The sequence below is a fragment of the Meles meles genome, chromosome 2, assembly GCF_922984935.1.
Source record: "Meles meles chromosome 2, mMelMel3.1 paternal haplotype, whole genome shotgun sequence".
In the NCBI taxonomy this organism is placed as follows: Eukaryota; Metazoa; Chordata; class Mammalia; order Carnivora; family Mustelidae; genus Meles; species Meles meles.
In genome coordinates this window covers 174,220,472-174,235,132 of record NC_060067.1, presented here as the reverse complement: position 1 = coordinate 174,235,132, position 14,661 = coordinate 174,220,472, and the positions used below count along the sequence as shown (strand labels likewise).

The following is a 14,661-nucleotide window of genomic DNA, read 5'->3' as shown; positions in this document are numbered from 1 at the left end:
ATGTTTCTCTAAAGCAATTGGCTTGGAATATGAGAGGGGCTTAATTTTGTGAGTTCTTATAGCAGCAGTGATTAGAACTTGGAGTTTTAAAGATCAGTGAGTATGGCTGGGATGGACACCAGAGTGGGCTTTCCTGCTCTTGGAGAAAAGGCAGGCAAACAGCCTGGGGGCAGAAAGCATGGAAACAGGCACTTGAAGAATGCCTGAGGCACAGAGTGGGGAAGAAAACTCACTCTTCTTGGAGTGCTTCCCTGAGAGAAAACATTTACAGAGATGCTTCTCTGGGGACAGAGGAACTTGTTGGTAACATATCTCTACTCCTCCACCCCTCAGCATAAACACATCTCTGGGAAGCAGCACTGTGCCAACACGGGCTGCTTAACTTGCTAACACCAAGGCCCACACCCTGCACTCTGGTGGGATTACCTTTCTCAGTCAAACTTGCCTCAGTCCCACTGTGGCAGGACACCCTCCCACTCCCGAAGACCTGTACAAACCAATGCTTCTCCCATGTCTCCAAATCAAGGAGTTCTGCAGAGCTTCAGTTTTGGTAGAGGTGGTGTCATGTTTCATTTCACAAGCAGATGAGGGCATATCTAGTTAAAACTTATTACATTCAGACTGGGACCAAATACTGACCACAGCAGGCAAGGAAATCCTCTGTAGATGACTGGTCTAAAGGATAGAGCAGCCAAAATACAACAGCAGAGTTAATGCAGCACATACCCGAGTCACTCCCTGAAGTGCCAGGTTGTAGGCCCTACATGACATTTTTTAAAATAAGGAGCACGGACAGGAGACATAACTGACTTTTTTAACAGAGAAGGCAGAGACTTAGACAAAATGCAAAGATGGAGGAACTTATCCCAAATGAAAAAACAAACAAACAAACAACAATAAGATAAGGTCATGGCCAAAGATCTAAACAAAACAGATATAAGTAGCATGAATGACAGATAATTTAAAGCAAGAATCATAAGGATACTCACTCGGATTGAGAAAAGAATAGAAGACATTAGTGAGACCCTTATCACTGAGAAAAAAATAATTAAAAAAAATAAATCAGAGATGAAGAGTGAAATAAATGAGATTGGAAGCACCCAAAATGCAACAAACCGTGGGCTGGAAGAAGCACACAAATGATTAGTGACCTGGAAAATAAAGTAATGGGAAATAATGAAAATGAACAAAAAAGAAGAAATATGAAACATGAGAACAGACTTAAGGAATACAGTGATTCCATCAAACACAATAACCTTCATATTATATGAACCTCAGAGGAAGAGAGAGAAAATAGAGTAGAAAATTTATTTGAAGAAATAATAGAAGAAAACTTCTTTAATCTGGTGGAAATAAACAGACATCCAGATCCAGGAGGCACAGAAAACTCTCATCAATATCAACAAAAGCAGGTGACTATCAAGACATAATATGCTTAAATTAGCAAATTATAGTAATAAAGAAAAACTCTTAAAAGTAGCAAGACAAAAGAAGTTTTTAACTTACTAGGGAAAACTTAAAAGGCTACCTAGATATTTCTCTACAGAAATTTGGCAAGTTAGAAGAAAGTGACATGATATATTCAAAGTGCTAAATGGGGGGTGCCTGGGTGGCTCAGTCAGTTAAGCATCAGCCTTTGGGTCAGGTCAAGATCTCAGGGTCCTGAGATAGAGCCCCATGTCAAGTTCTGTATTCAGCAGGGAGTCTGATTCTCCCTCTCCCTTTGTCTCTCCCCAAGCTTGTGCTCTCTCTCTCACTCAAATGAATGAATGAATGAATGAATAAAATCTTTTGATAAAAGTGCTAAATGGGAAAACATGCAACCAAAACCACTCTATCCAGCAAAGCTATCATTCAGAATAAAAGGGGAAATAATGAGCTTCCCAGAAAAACAAAAACTAAAGGAGTTTGTGACCACTCAACCAACCCTGAAAAAAATATTAAAGGGGACTCTTTGAGTGGAAAAAAGAAACCAAAAGTGACAAAGACAAGAAAGTTCAGAGAAAACAAGTAATAAAATTGCAGTAAATACATATCTACTGATCATTAATTTGAATGTAAATGGACTATATGCTGCAATCACAAGACATAGGGTGTCTGAATGGATTAAAAAACAAGACACTTCTATGTGTTGCTTACAAGAGATTCACTTCAAACCTAAAGAAATATGCAGATTGAAAGTGAGAAATGGAGAAACATTAAACATGTACATAGGTATCAAAAGAAAGCCTGAATATCATTACTTATATCAGAAAAATCAGACTTTAGAACCAAAAGTGTAACAAATGAAAAAGGATACTATATCATAATAAAGAGAACAATCCAACAAGAAGATATAATAATTGTAAATATTTATGCACCCAACAATTACTAACAAACATATCTCATTGATAATAATACAAAATAGTAGGGGACTTTAACACCATACTTATATCAATGGACAGATAATCCAAACAGAAAGCAAACAAACAAACAAAACCAATGGCTTTAAATGACACACTGTAACAGATAGATTTAACAGATATATTCAGAACATTCCATCTTAAAACAGTAGAATACACATTCTTTACAAATGCATATGGAAGAATCTCTAGGACAGGTCATATATTAGGTCACAAATAGGCCTCAACAAATATAAACAAGATTGAAATCAGACCACACCTTTTCTGACCACAACATCATGAAGCTAGAAGTCAACCACAAGAAAAAACTTGGAAATAACCACAAGTAAATGGAAGTTAAACCACATGCTAGTAAACAATGAATGTGTCAACTAGGAATTCAAAGAAGAAAATTTTAAAAATACACAGGAACAAATGAAAATGAAAATGCAATAGTCCAAAAATCTGGAGGATGCAGCAAAAGCAGTTCTAAATGGGAAGTAGATAGCAATATCAGCCTGCCCTAAGAAGCAAGAACAATTTCAAGTAAACAACTTATTCTTATACCTAAAGGAGCTAGAAAAAGAACAACAAATGAAGCCTAAATCCAGCAGAAGGAAGAAAATAGTAAAGATTAAAGTAGAAATGAATGATACAGTAACTACAAAATCAGTAGAACAGATCAATGAAACCAGGAGCTTGTTCTCTGAAAAAAATAATGAAATTGATAAACAGCTAGCCAGGTTTATCAAAAAGAAAAGAGAAAGTAATCAAATAAATGCAATTACAAATGAGAGAGGAAAAATAACAAAGCCATATAGAAATAGAAACAATTATAAGGAATATTATGAAAAATTATACACCAACAAATTGGACAACTTGAAAGAAATGGATAAATTCATAGAAAAATATTAACTACCAAATTGAAACAGGAATTAGAAAACTTAAACATACCAATAACCAGCAAAGAAATTGAATTAGTAATCAAAAAGCTCAACAAACAAAAGCCCAGGACCACCAATTTGCTTCACAAGCAAATTCTACAAAACATTGAAGAAAGAGTTAATACATATTTTTCTCCAACTACCCTAGAAAAATAGAAAATGAAAGAAAAATTCCAAATTCATCCTATGAAACCAGAACTACCATGATACCAAAACCAGACAAAGATACAACTAAAAAGGAGAACTACATGCCAAAATTGCTGAAAGAATATGGATGCAAAAATTCTCCATAAAATACTAGCAAGTTGAATCCAACAATACATTAAAAAAAATTCACCATGATCAAGTGGGATTTATTGCTAGGTTACAAACGTGGTTCAGTATTTGCAAATCAATCAACATGATACACCACATTAATAAAAGAAAGGATAAGAATCATCTGATGATTTCAGTAGATGCAGAGAAGGCATCTGACAAAGTACAACAAAAATTCATAATAAAAACTGTCAACAGAGTAGGTTTAGAGGGAATATACCTCAGCATAGTCAGGCCATTTATGAAAAACCCACAGCTAATATCATCCTCAATGGGGAAAAACTGAGAACTTTTCCTCTATAATCAGGAATAAGACAAGGATATCCATTCTCACCATTGTTATTTACATAGTACTGCAAGTCCTGGCCTCAGCAGTCATAGAACAAAAAGAAATGAGAAGCATCCAAAATGGCAAGGAAGGAGTGAAACTTCAATATTTGCAGATGATATGATAGTCTATATAGAAAACCCAAAAGATTCCACCAAAAAACTGCTAGGACAATAAACAAATTCAGTAAAGTCACGGAATACAATATCATCGTACAAAAATCTACTGCATTCCTATGCACCAATAATTAAAATTATTAAGAAATTCAGGAATCAATCCCATTTACAATTGCACCAAAACTATAAGATACCTAGGAATATACCTAACCAAAAATGTGAAAGACTTGTACTCTGAAAACTGTAAGACACTGATGAAAGAAACTGAAGATGACACAAAGAAATGAAAAGATATTCTACATTTCTGAATTGGAAAAACAAATATTGCTAAAATGTCTATACTACTCAAAGCAATCTACATTTTCAATGCAATACCTATCAAAACATCAACAGCATTTTTCACAGACATAGAACAAACAATCTTAAAATTTGTATGGAACCACAAAAGACCCCAAACAGCCAAAGCAATCTTGAAAAAGAAAAGCAAAGCTGTTGGCATCACAATTCTGGAATTCAAGTTGTATTACAAAGCTATAATAATCAGACCATTATGGTACTGTCACAAAAACAGTTCCATTGAACAATGGAAGAGAATAGAAAACCCAGAAATGAACTAATATTTGACAATGCAGGATAAAATATCCAATGTGAAAAAGACAGTATCTTCACCAAATAGTGCCACAGAAAACTGGAGAGCAAACATGCAAAACAATGAAACTGAACCACTTTCTTACATCATATACAAAAACAAATTCAAAATTGATGAAAGACCTAAAACCATTAAAATCCTAGAGGAGAACAGTAACAGACAGTAACCTCTGCAATTGGCCATAGCAGGTTCTTTGTACTTATGTCTCCTGAGGCAAGGTAAACAAGAGCAAAAATAAACTATTGGGACTTTATCAGAATACAACTCTTCTTAACAGCAAAGAAAACAATCAACAAAAGTATAAGGCAACCTATGGAATGGGAGAAAATATTTTCAAATGGCATATCTGACAAAGGCTTAATATCCAAAATCTATAAAGAGCTCATAAAACTCAACACTCCAAAAATGAAGAATCCAATTAAAAAATGGGCAGAAGACATGAATAGCATTCTTCCAAGGAAGACATACAGATGGATAATAGACATGAAAATATCCTCAATATCCCTCACTGTATTCAGGAAAATACAAATCAAAAGTGCTATGGGATACCAGCTCACACTTGTGAGAATGGCACAAGAAATAACAGGTGTCGGCTAGGATATGGAGAAAGGGGAACCTGGTGCCCTGTTGGTGGGAATGCAAACTGGTGCAGCCACTCTGGAAAATAACATGGAATTTCCTCAAAAATTAAAAATAGAAACTACCTGATTACTCAGATTGTACTCCTATTTACTCCAAAAATATGAAAATACTAATTCAGAGGGTTACACACACCCTCGGTATTTATAGCTGCATAATCTGCAATAGGCAAATCATGGAAGTAGCCCAAGTGTCCACTGATAATTGGATAAAGAAGAGATTGTACATATACATATAAAATATTACTGAGCTATAAAGAATAATGAAATCTTGCCATTTATAATGATGTGGGTGGAGCTAGAATGTGTTATGTTAAGAGAAATAAGCCAGTCAGAGAAACAAATACTTTCTATTTCACTCATATATGGAATTGAAGAAACAAAACAAAAGGAGCAAAGGCAGGGGGAAAGAAAGAGAGAAACTAACCAAGAAACAGACTCTATAGAGAGGAAACTGATGGTTACCGGAGGGGAGGTGACAGTGATTTTATTTTTTTTTTAATTCTTATTTCAATTCCAGTTAGTTAACCTGCTGTGTAATATTTGTTTCAGGTACGCAATATAATGATTAAACACTTCCATACAACAACTAGTGCTCATCACAACAACTTTTCAAAAAGGTAAACAATTTAAAGACAAGGAGCATCTGGGTGCCTTAGTCAGTTAAGAATCTGACTCTTGATTTCATGCTTGCAGGGTCATGGGATCGAGCCCCACATCAGGCTCTGCACTCAGCAGGGAGTCTGCTCGAATTCTCTCTCCCTCTTTCTCTGCCCCTTCTACAAAAAATAAATAAATCTTAAAAAAAAAGAAAGAAAAGACAAAAAACAGGAAAAAATAGAAAAATTCTAGCAAGATGAGAGAAGTAAACTTAATATGTCTATATGAACAGTAAACAAAATAGACATATTGCTTCCATTAAAGCTAAATATTGTTAATCTAGAGTTAAAAGAAAGCTATATGTTGCTTACAAATACACATATATACTTTAAAAATAAAGATATACTTTTATTACTTTTAATGTAAAATAAAACATAGATGCAGAAAACCAACATATGAATGTATTTTATGAGATGCCATCCCTGTAACCACCATCCAGATGAAAAACAGAACTATGCCAGTCACCCAGAAGCTCCTCCCTGTGCTCCCCTCAGTCACACCCACCTCCCCCACCAAAGTGACATCCAGCAGATTTCATAACAATTATATCTATATGTCTTTATTGTTCTGTCACCCAAAAGCTTCCTTGGGCATTATGATTTAATCTTGTCCTTTGTGTTTTCTACAGTTCATAATACACTAAGTTTCCTTTAAATTGCAGGTTTCCCCTTCATCCCCTCTTTCCCTTATAACATTTTTTTCTTTAAAGATTTTATTTATTTATTTGACAGAAAGAGATCACAAGTAGGCAGAGAGGCAGGCAGAGAGAGAGAGAAGGAATCGGGCTCCCCACTGAGCAGAGAGACCGATTCGGGGCTTGACCCCAGTACCGTGGAATCATGACCTGGACTGAAGGCAGACATTTAACTGACTGAGCCACCCAGGCACCCCTCCCTTATAAATTTTTTAAAAATTTTATAATTGGAAATTTGAACCTTTTAATCCCTTTCACTTATTTTACTCCCCTTATAATTTATTTCTTAAAGACCCCAAGTGTTTGAATTGTAGTTTCTTGTAATTTCTCTTGGTCTGAATATTGCTACTTGTGTATTCATAGTGCTGTTTACCCTTCTCTGTAAATATAAGGATGCACTTATAAAGTAAAAGAATTTTAAAAAATATTCCATATAAATTCTAATCCTGAAAAAACAAACCTGGGTATAGAAGTGTGAGACAAAATAGAAAATGACAAGGAGTATTACAAAAGGCAAAAAGTGATATTCATAATGATAAAAGTCATTCATCAAGAAGACAAGTCATCCTTAAATGGGCATATATAAAATAACATGTCTTGGAAATATAAGAACAAAAGGGACTAATAGAAATATCTACTATCTTAATTGAATATATTTAAAGAACAAGCAGGCAAAAGAATTAGCAAAGCTGTAAAATATTTGAAACTGTATTATCTAACTTGACCTAATTGATATTTATAGAATAATAGAGCTCACAGATGAAAAATCCACACTCTTCTGAAGTTTACATGGAACTGTCTATCCATAATGAGCCATCTAATAGAAAATATTTTGAAATGACTATTAATGGAAATAAAGCCTATATAATGCATATAAATTTGGTGATAAATTTAAAGTGATGGTGGATGAACATTTATAGTTTAAAATGTATATTTTTAATTTTAGTTTTTTTAGATTTTTTATTTGTTTATTTGACAGACAGAGATCATAAGTAAGCAGAGAGGCAGGCAGAGAGAGAGTAGGGAGACAGGCTCACGCTGAGCAGAGAGCCTGATGCTGGGCTAGATCCCAGGACCTGGAATCATGACCTGAGCCGAAGGCAGAGGCTTAACCCACTGAGCCACCTGGGCACCCCTAAATGTATATTTTAGAAAGAAGAATGGTTTAATATGAATAAGACAAACTTCCATTCTTTAAAGTTAGAGAAAGAACAAATTACACCCAAAGTAGAAAAGGGAACACAAGAGCAAAAATCAGTAACATAGGAAACAAATCATAGGAAAAAAAAACCCCCAAACTTGGTTATTTTAAAAGTTAATAAAATAATAGACTCAAAGAATGAATGAGGAATGTAGAGAAAAATCACAAAACTATCAATACTGAGAATGAAAGAAAGGGTTTTGTAGAGATTCTATACAGTTCAAAGAAGGATAAGGGAGATGTATTGTGAACAACTTTGGCCAATATATCTAACAACTCAGAAGAAATGGATAAAATTCATCAGAAACAACTTTTCTAACACAAAGAGAAAGAGAATATCTGAATATATATATTTTTTAAAAATCTGATTTCATAATTTAAAAAGAATTCTCTCACAAATAAAATTCTAAGTCTAAATCACTCCATTTCTAAATTCCAAGAAACATGAGAAGAAGAAATGTTCACAGCATTACACTAACTCTTTCAAAGACTAGAGGAAGAAATAACATTTCCCAGTTTCTTTTATAAGGCCAGCATAAATCTGGTAAAAAAAACTGACAAGCTTCTTACAATGAAAGAGAATTAGAGACATATATTTCTAACGACTATGGATACAAAAATGCGAAACAAAATGCTGGCAAATCAATCCAGCAAAATGTAAAAAGATAGTACATCAAATAATATGTACCCCAGCATACAATTCGTTTCAACACTAGAATGTCAATAATTTTAATTCACTAAATTAACAGAAAATGAATAAAGCTATATGATCACCTCAATTTACATAACAAGAGCTTTTTTGAAAAATAGAAAGAGTTGGAGAGAGCAAGGGGGGGGTGTAGGGGAGGGGGGATGGGGGGAAGAGTAGAAGGAAAGAGAGAGGGAATCCTAAGTAGGCTCCACACTCAGTGTGGAGTCCATCATGAGGCATAATATAATGACCCTGGGATCATGACCCAAGCTGAAAGTGAGAGTTGGACACTCACATGACTGAACCACCCAGGTGCCCCTATAACAAAAACTTTAGATAAAATTCACATTTGCAGTAAGACACATATGAAAATCCCAGCAAACTTGGGGGAGTAAATTTCTGAATAGGAATGTGTATGCACAAAAATCCACTGAATGTAAGCCCTAGTATAGAAGATACTTGTAAACCATGATATCCAACAACAACAAAAAATCATATCTGGAATGTGTTAATAGGCTCAACATATAATAAGAAAGGGACAAGGCCATGCAATTGAAAAATAGACCAACATCTTAAAGAAGCATTTACCAAAGACCAATAAATATATATAATTGTGCTAAAGTTTATTAATAACTGTGAAAAAGCAAATTAATTAATATAATGGAATAAAAAACAAACAAAAAACCCCCAGGTCTAGGTATTTATATGAATTGGAATTATCATACATTTCTGGTGAAAACATAAATTAGTACAACAATCTTGGAAAACTTGGAGGTATCTATAAAACATACCCTGTGATTCAGCAACTTCACTCTAAAAATATACGTGAAGGAAATCATTACATACATTCACCAAAGAAATAAAATAGCCAAATAAGATTTTTAATAGCCACCACCATAAATAAACATTAATCAACAATAAAGTGTAAAAACAGTTGGCTTTATATTCATTTAATGGGCGATAAACACCTATGAGGAAAAACTAAAGTTATCACTCTTCACAGTATGGATGGATGGATATAAAAGAGTACATGGTGATTGGTTCCATTTATGTAAGTTCAAAAACAAACAAAACTATGATGGTAATGATAATGATCGTCATGGGGCACTCTGTGGGTTTTGGTGGTTCTATGTTTTATTTCTTGATCTGAATCTAGGTGTTAATTACACTGGTTTGTTCACTTGAATATTAATCGAATTGTTAGTCTATGGTTTGTAGAATATATCTATATATAGATATCTTCAATGAAAAGTTCGGTAAGAATTGCGTATGAATCTTCCTGCTCATTAACTGTTTCTTCAGCCCTGTGTTATGGGAGTGATTCTGCTCTTCTGTTAGTCCCAAAAGCGGCGTCAAACTGATTCGAAGTCTTTTGCACAGACTTAGGAGCCAAGACAGCCTATGTTCAACAGTGCACAGCACCCACAATCTCGACCCACCTCTGCTCTCACAGCCGACTGACTCTTGCTAGGTGCGTGGCCAGGAGGGCTCTCCTCGCGCTCCCAACTGCCCTCTAGGCAAGCCAACTGCCATTATTGGGGCTGGCATCCGTACATGAAGCCATGTTGTGTTTACTACTTCTCATCGGGCTCATAGGGATCCAGACAGACAATAGTAAGTACAAAAACCTTTCTTCTGACATTTTGGGAATGTCGGCTCTCCTCTCCATTTTTTTCTGAGATGCCAGGTATCCCTGGGAAACTGCTTTCTTGTAGGGGCTCCGACTCTGTAAGCCAGACCCCATACCGCATCACCTCCCCCAACCAAAATCCACATTGGATGTGAGGGGGCTTTCCCACTCGTCTTGGTACCATATGAAAGATGAGATGTGCCATGGTTTAAGTGATGAATGTATCAAGGTTAGAATTTCATTTATTGCTCTGCATTCTTGACCTGTAGACTCTGTAGTTGGAAAAGTCCCCCCCAAAAAAGGAAACAGGTGAAAGATTACAGATTTAGATGAGGAAATAATGGAGGCAGCTACGGAGTGATGGTGCTACTCTAATAAAATATTTGTACCTTGCAGATTCTGAAAGACTACGTGTGCAAATTACAATACCAGAGAAAATACTGTCAATATTAAGTGGAGGAGTTGAATCACATGTAATTAAGCACTAGCATTTTTCACATTCTAAAATGATGCAGATTTTTTTTTTTTTTTTGTAAGAAGTAAACTTGGCATTTTCATCCATGCAAACTTGGTGAATTTTATATTTATACCTGGTTTTCCTTAAGTGGAAAAGCCCTTTTAGAAAAGAACCAAGATAAACCACGCTTCATAGAAATGTGGTATAGTGATGCTTATTATCAAAGCCCCAAGTCCCATCATTTAAATCTGTTTTCCTCTGTGTCTTTGAATAATCATCGACCTGATCCATCTAGACATTCTCTTCTTACTCACTTACTAGGCTATCTTTGAGGGATTTTGTCTTTGTTAAGTAAGCCCATGGCTTCCTTATACTGTATAATGATCATTTCATTTAATGAAGTTTATATGACCAGTTTTTCCATCTTGATTGCAAATATGTTAATTATTAAGACTTTTTTCATGCCATCTTAGTTCATCTTGGTTCAGGGTATTAGATTTTGTTTTCTTTGAATTAGAAAATCTCTTTTTTTTTTCTTTTTACTAATTTCTGGAATCAATCCAAGATGTGAAATGTGTTTTTCAAATATCACACCTTAATTTTCTTTTTGGTTGGGTAGTAAATGTTCTGGTAATTTGAGTGCAAATATTTCCTTACCAACTACCCACTTGTCACCTTAACTTACAAGCTTAAAATTTTCAATATACATTTTAATAGGGAGGGCACGTTTTGCATGGAGCACTGGTTGTTGTGCAAAAACAATGAATACTGTTACGCTGAGAAAAATAAATAAAATGGAAAAAAAATAAATAAAATACAAAAAAAAATTTTCAATATACATTTTAAAAGGAATGCATATTTATGAAAACAGATTTAACCATTTAAATAGAAAAAAGGTGAGGCATTTAACAGTATTTTGAGAGAGTTTTATTTTTCAATGCAAAAATAATATGGAATTGCTTGCTCTTATTAGAAAATATATACAGAATCTCCTTAGAAGGAAATATCTTCAACCAAGCATCACCACCTTCTATGATAGTAATTCTCATAAGAGAAGTACTAAAAAATTACCTGTCCTCAACTTTCAAATTCATGAGGGAAAAAGTTTGACTACTTTGTTAATGTCTCTATCCCCCGTGTCTAGAATAGTGTTGAGCATAGTATTTTTTGAATTAGTGAGGCTATATTGTACTTAAGGGTTTAACAATTGCTATAAACATAACATAGTATATGTTAATAACTTATAATTAATAAATAATGATATAATTTATAAGAAGATACTCTTCACTAGAAGTTCTAAAAAAACTGAATGGCCTGTCTAGATGTGAAAAGTATAATGAAAGTGGGGAAAAAAAATCAAGAATTAACAGTAGATCAGAGTCAGCTAAAGAGATCAGAAAATGTGACATATGAATGACTACAGGAGAAGGAAGATAGAATTGGAAGCTTAAGTATATAATAACTGATATTCCTGAAAGAGGGGGAAGAAACCTGGAGAAGAGGCTATATTAAATATATAATAACTGAGAAATTATAGAAAAAGAGAATCTTTAGATGCAAGTATGACAACACAGAATAAATAGAAATCAGTATAGACAACACCCTGACATAGCGAAATCAGAATACCAGACATCTACTTGGATATTATAAAAGAAGAGTAAAACAAGAACAAAGAATAAGACTCAAATATTAAAATTAAAAAAAGGGAAAATATATACACACATATATTTAATAATAATTATTGGTAAATAACATATCTTTGATGAAGGTGTATTGTACACATATGTGTGTGTGTGTATATATATATATATATATATATATATATATATACATACATATATATAGGTAAAGACTATTTAGGATATAGTCAACCTTTATTGAAAGACATTAGATTCTTTCCCTCTCCCTCTGCCCCTCTTGCTTGCCCTCTCTCTCTTTCTCTTTTTCTAACATAAATAAATAAATCTTTAAAAAAATTATACAACCACTAATAAAAGTGGTAAAATAAAAAATAAATCATGTTGGCAGTCAAGAATATGCAGTATTTTCTTGAGCTAATTTTTACCAAATCTATATAGATTGACTGCTGTTCCAATAAGAAATTTCGTGGAAATTGGCAGGTTGATTCTAAAATATGTATGTTAAAACTAAAAAATTATCAACTTTGAAGAACAAAACAGTGATTCACTTTGGTTTAATTTCAAAACATATTTTAAAGTTTAAGTAATTAATGTAATGTGATAATTCTAAGGGACAAATAAATTAACAGAAAGAGTGCCTCCTAAAGACCCACACACATACAAACTTACTCAGTTCAGTAGTGGCAATGAAATCATTTGTTAAAAAATGTAGTAGTTAATAAAAGGTGAAGGCACAGTTGATTAATGATATGGAATAATGATAAAGTATATATTAATGCTACATTATACACCAAAATTGCTTCAAGATCATTTAAATGCATACATCTGAGAGTAAAATACTAAAAATCTGGAAGACAAGACAAAAGATTATTTCTAGGACCTTATAATTGGGTAGAATTATACCAGAAAGAAAAAGGAATACAAATACTTAAACGAAGGACTAAGGAATATCTAGATTTGAAGATAAAAATAAATAGATACCATAAATAAAGTGAAAAATATTCCAGACTCACAGAAGATATTTGAAATCCATATAACACAGAAAAGCTATCCAGAATATATCAAGAATTCATACAAGTCATGGGGCGCCTGGGTGGCTCAGTGTGTTAAAGCCTCTCCTTTCAGCTCAGGGTCCTGTGATCAAGCCCCACATCGGGTTCTCTGCTCAGCAGGGAGCACTGCTTCTCTCCCACCCCCCTGCCTCTCTGCCTACTTGTGATATATGTCTCTCAAATAAATAACTAAAATCTTAAAAAAAAAAAAGAATTCATACAAGTCAATAAGATAAAAAACAAAAAAAATAGAAACATGTACAAAGTTATAAATGACAACGTTGAACTTGAGAGGGTAATAATTATCAGACATATATACAAATCAGGATATTTATAAGGAATTGCCAAGTAAACACAATAAGTTACTATTTCACATCAGCAATGGCAAAAGTTAACTCTTAACAAAACCAAATGCAATTAGAGGAGATGGATAGAAGGATAATATTACTTTTTGTGAATGTCTACATTGGTACAACAAATTTGCAGATTAATTTTAAGCTTGAAGTGAAGTTGCAAAAGTACTTTTCAATAAAAGAAGTTCACTCATAGGTTTAGTTTAACATATCTAACAAAAATGCACAAAGATATATGTCTAATATTATTTAGTGGGCCATTGCTTAAAATAGTGATGAAACAAAACTAAACATCCATTGACAGCATAGATGGATAAACTGTGCTATATTCAGAAAATGGCATACTATACCATCAAAAAAATGAATTAGAAAGCTATATGTATTGATGATGATGATAGCAATGTTTGCATAGTGCTTATTGTATGAGATAGAGTTTCAAGCAGAGATGTAATCCAGCAATGAAATACGTAATTTGTAGGATTACATCTATGAAGAACAAAAATTTATGCAAAAAATTAAACATCCACAATTAGTATAAATATAAAAACATGAATGGGAATGATAAACATGAAATTCAGGATGTTGGTTAGCTGGAGTGTAAGAAAGGGAATTGATCATGGGATGAGAAAGTACTTAAAATTGCTTTCAAATACTTGCAATGCTCCTAATTTTTAACATAGACATTAGTGACAGGCATTTTATATGATTTTCTGTAATGTTTATATGTCCAAAATATATAATAATTAAAAATAATAATTAATTGTGGCTTATAGAGGAGATCAAATGCCTTTGAAAAAAACATGCATAAAGTTGAAATATGGAAAGGTTTTTCTCCTGAGATCAAGAAAAGGATAAGGATGTCCACTATTACCTTTTCTATTTATCCTTGCCTGGAAATATTAGGCACTGCAA

At 33.6% G+C, this 14,661-nt stretch overlaps 1 protein-coding gene across 1 annotated transcript in view; it reads left to right on the top strand.

Moving 5' to 3' along the window:
• Positions 1-10,179: 10,179 nt before the first annotated feature.
• Positions 10,180-14,661, top strand: part of ADAM2 (ADAM metallopeptidase domain 2) — a 137,290-nt gene continuing 132,808 nt past the window's right edge. The window contains exons 1-2 of the mRNA XM_045998251.1: positions 10,180-10,231; positions 10,644-10,720. Of these exons, the coding sequence (XP_045854207.1) occupies positions 10,180-10,231; positions 10,644-10,720 (129 nt within the window). The remainder of the gene's footprint in view (positions 10,232-10,643; positions 10,721-14,661) is intronic.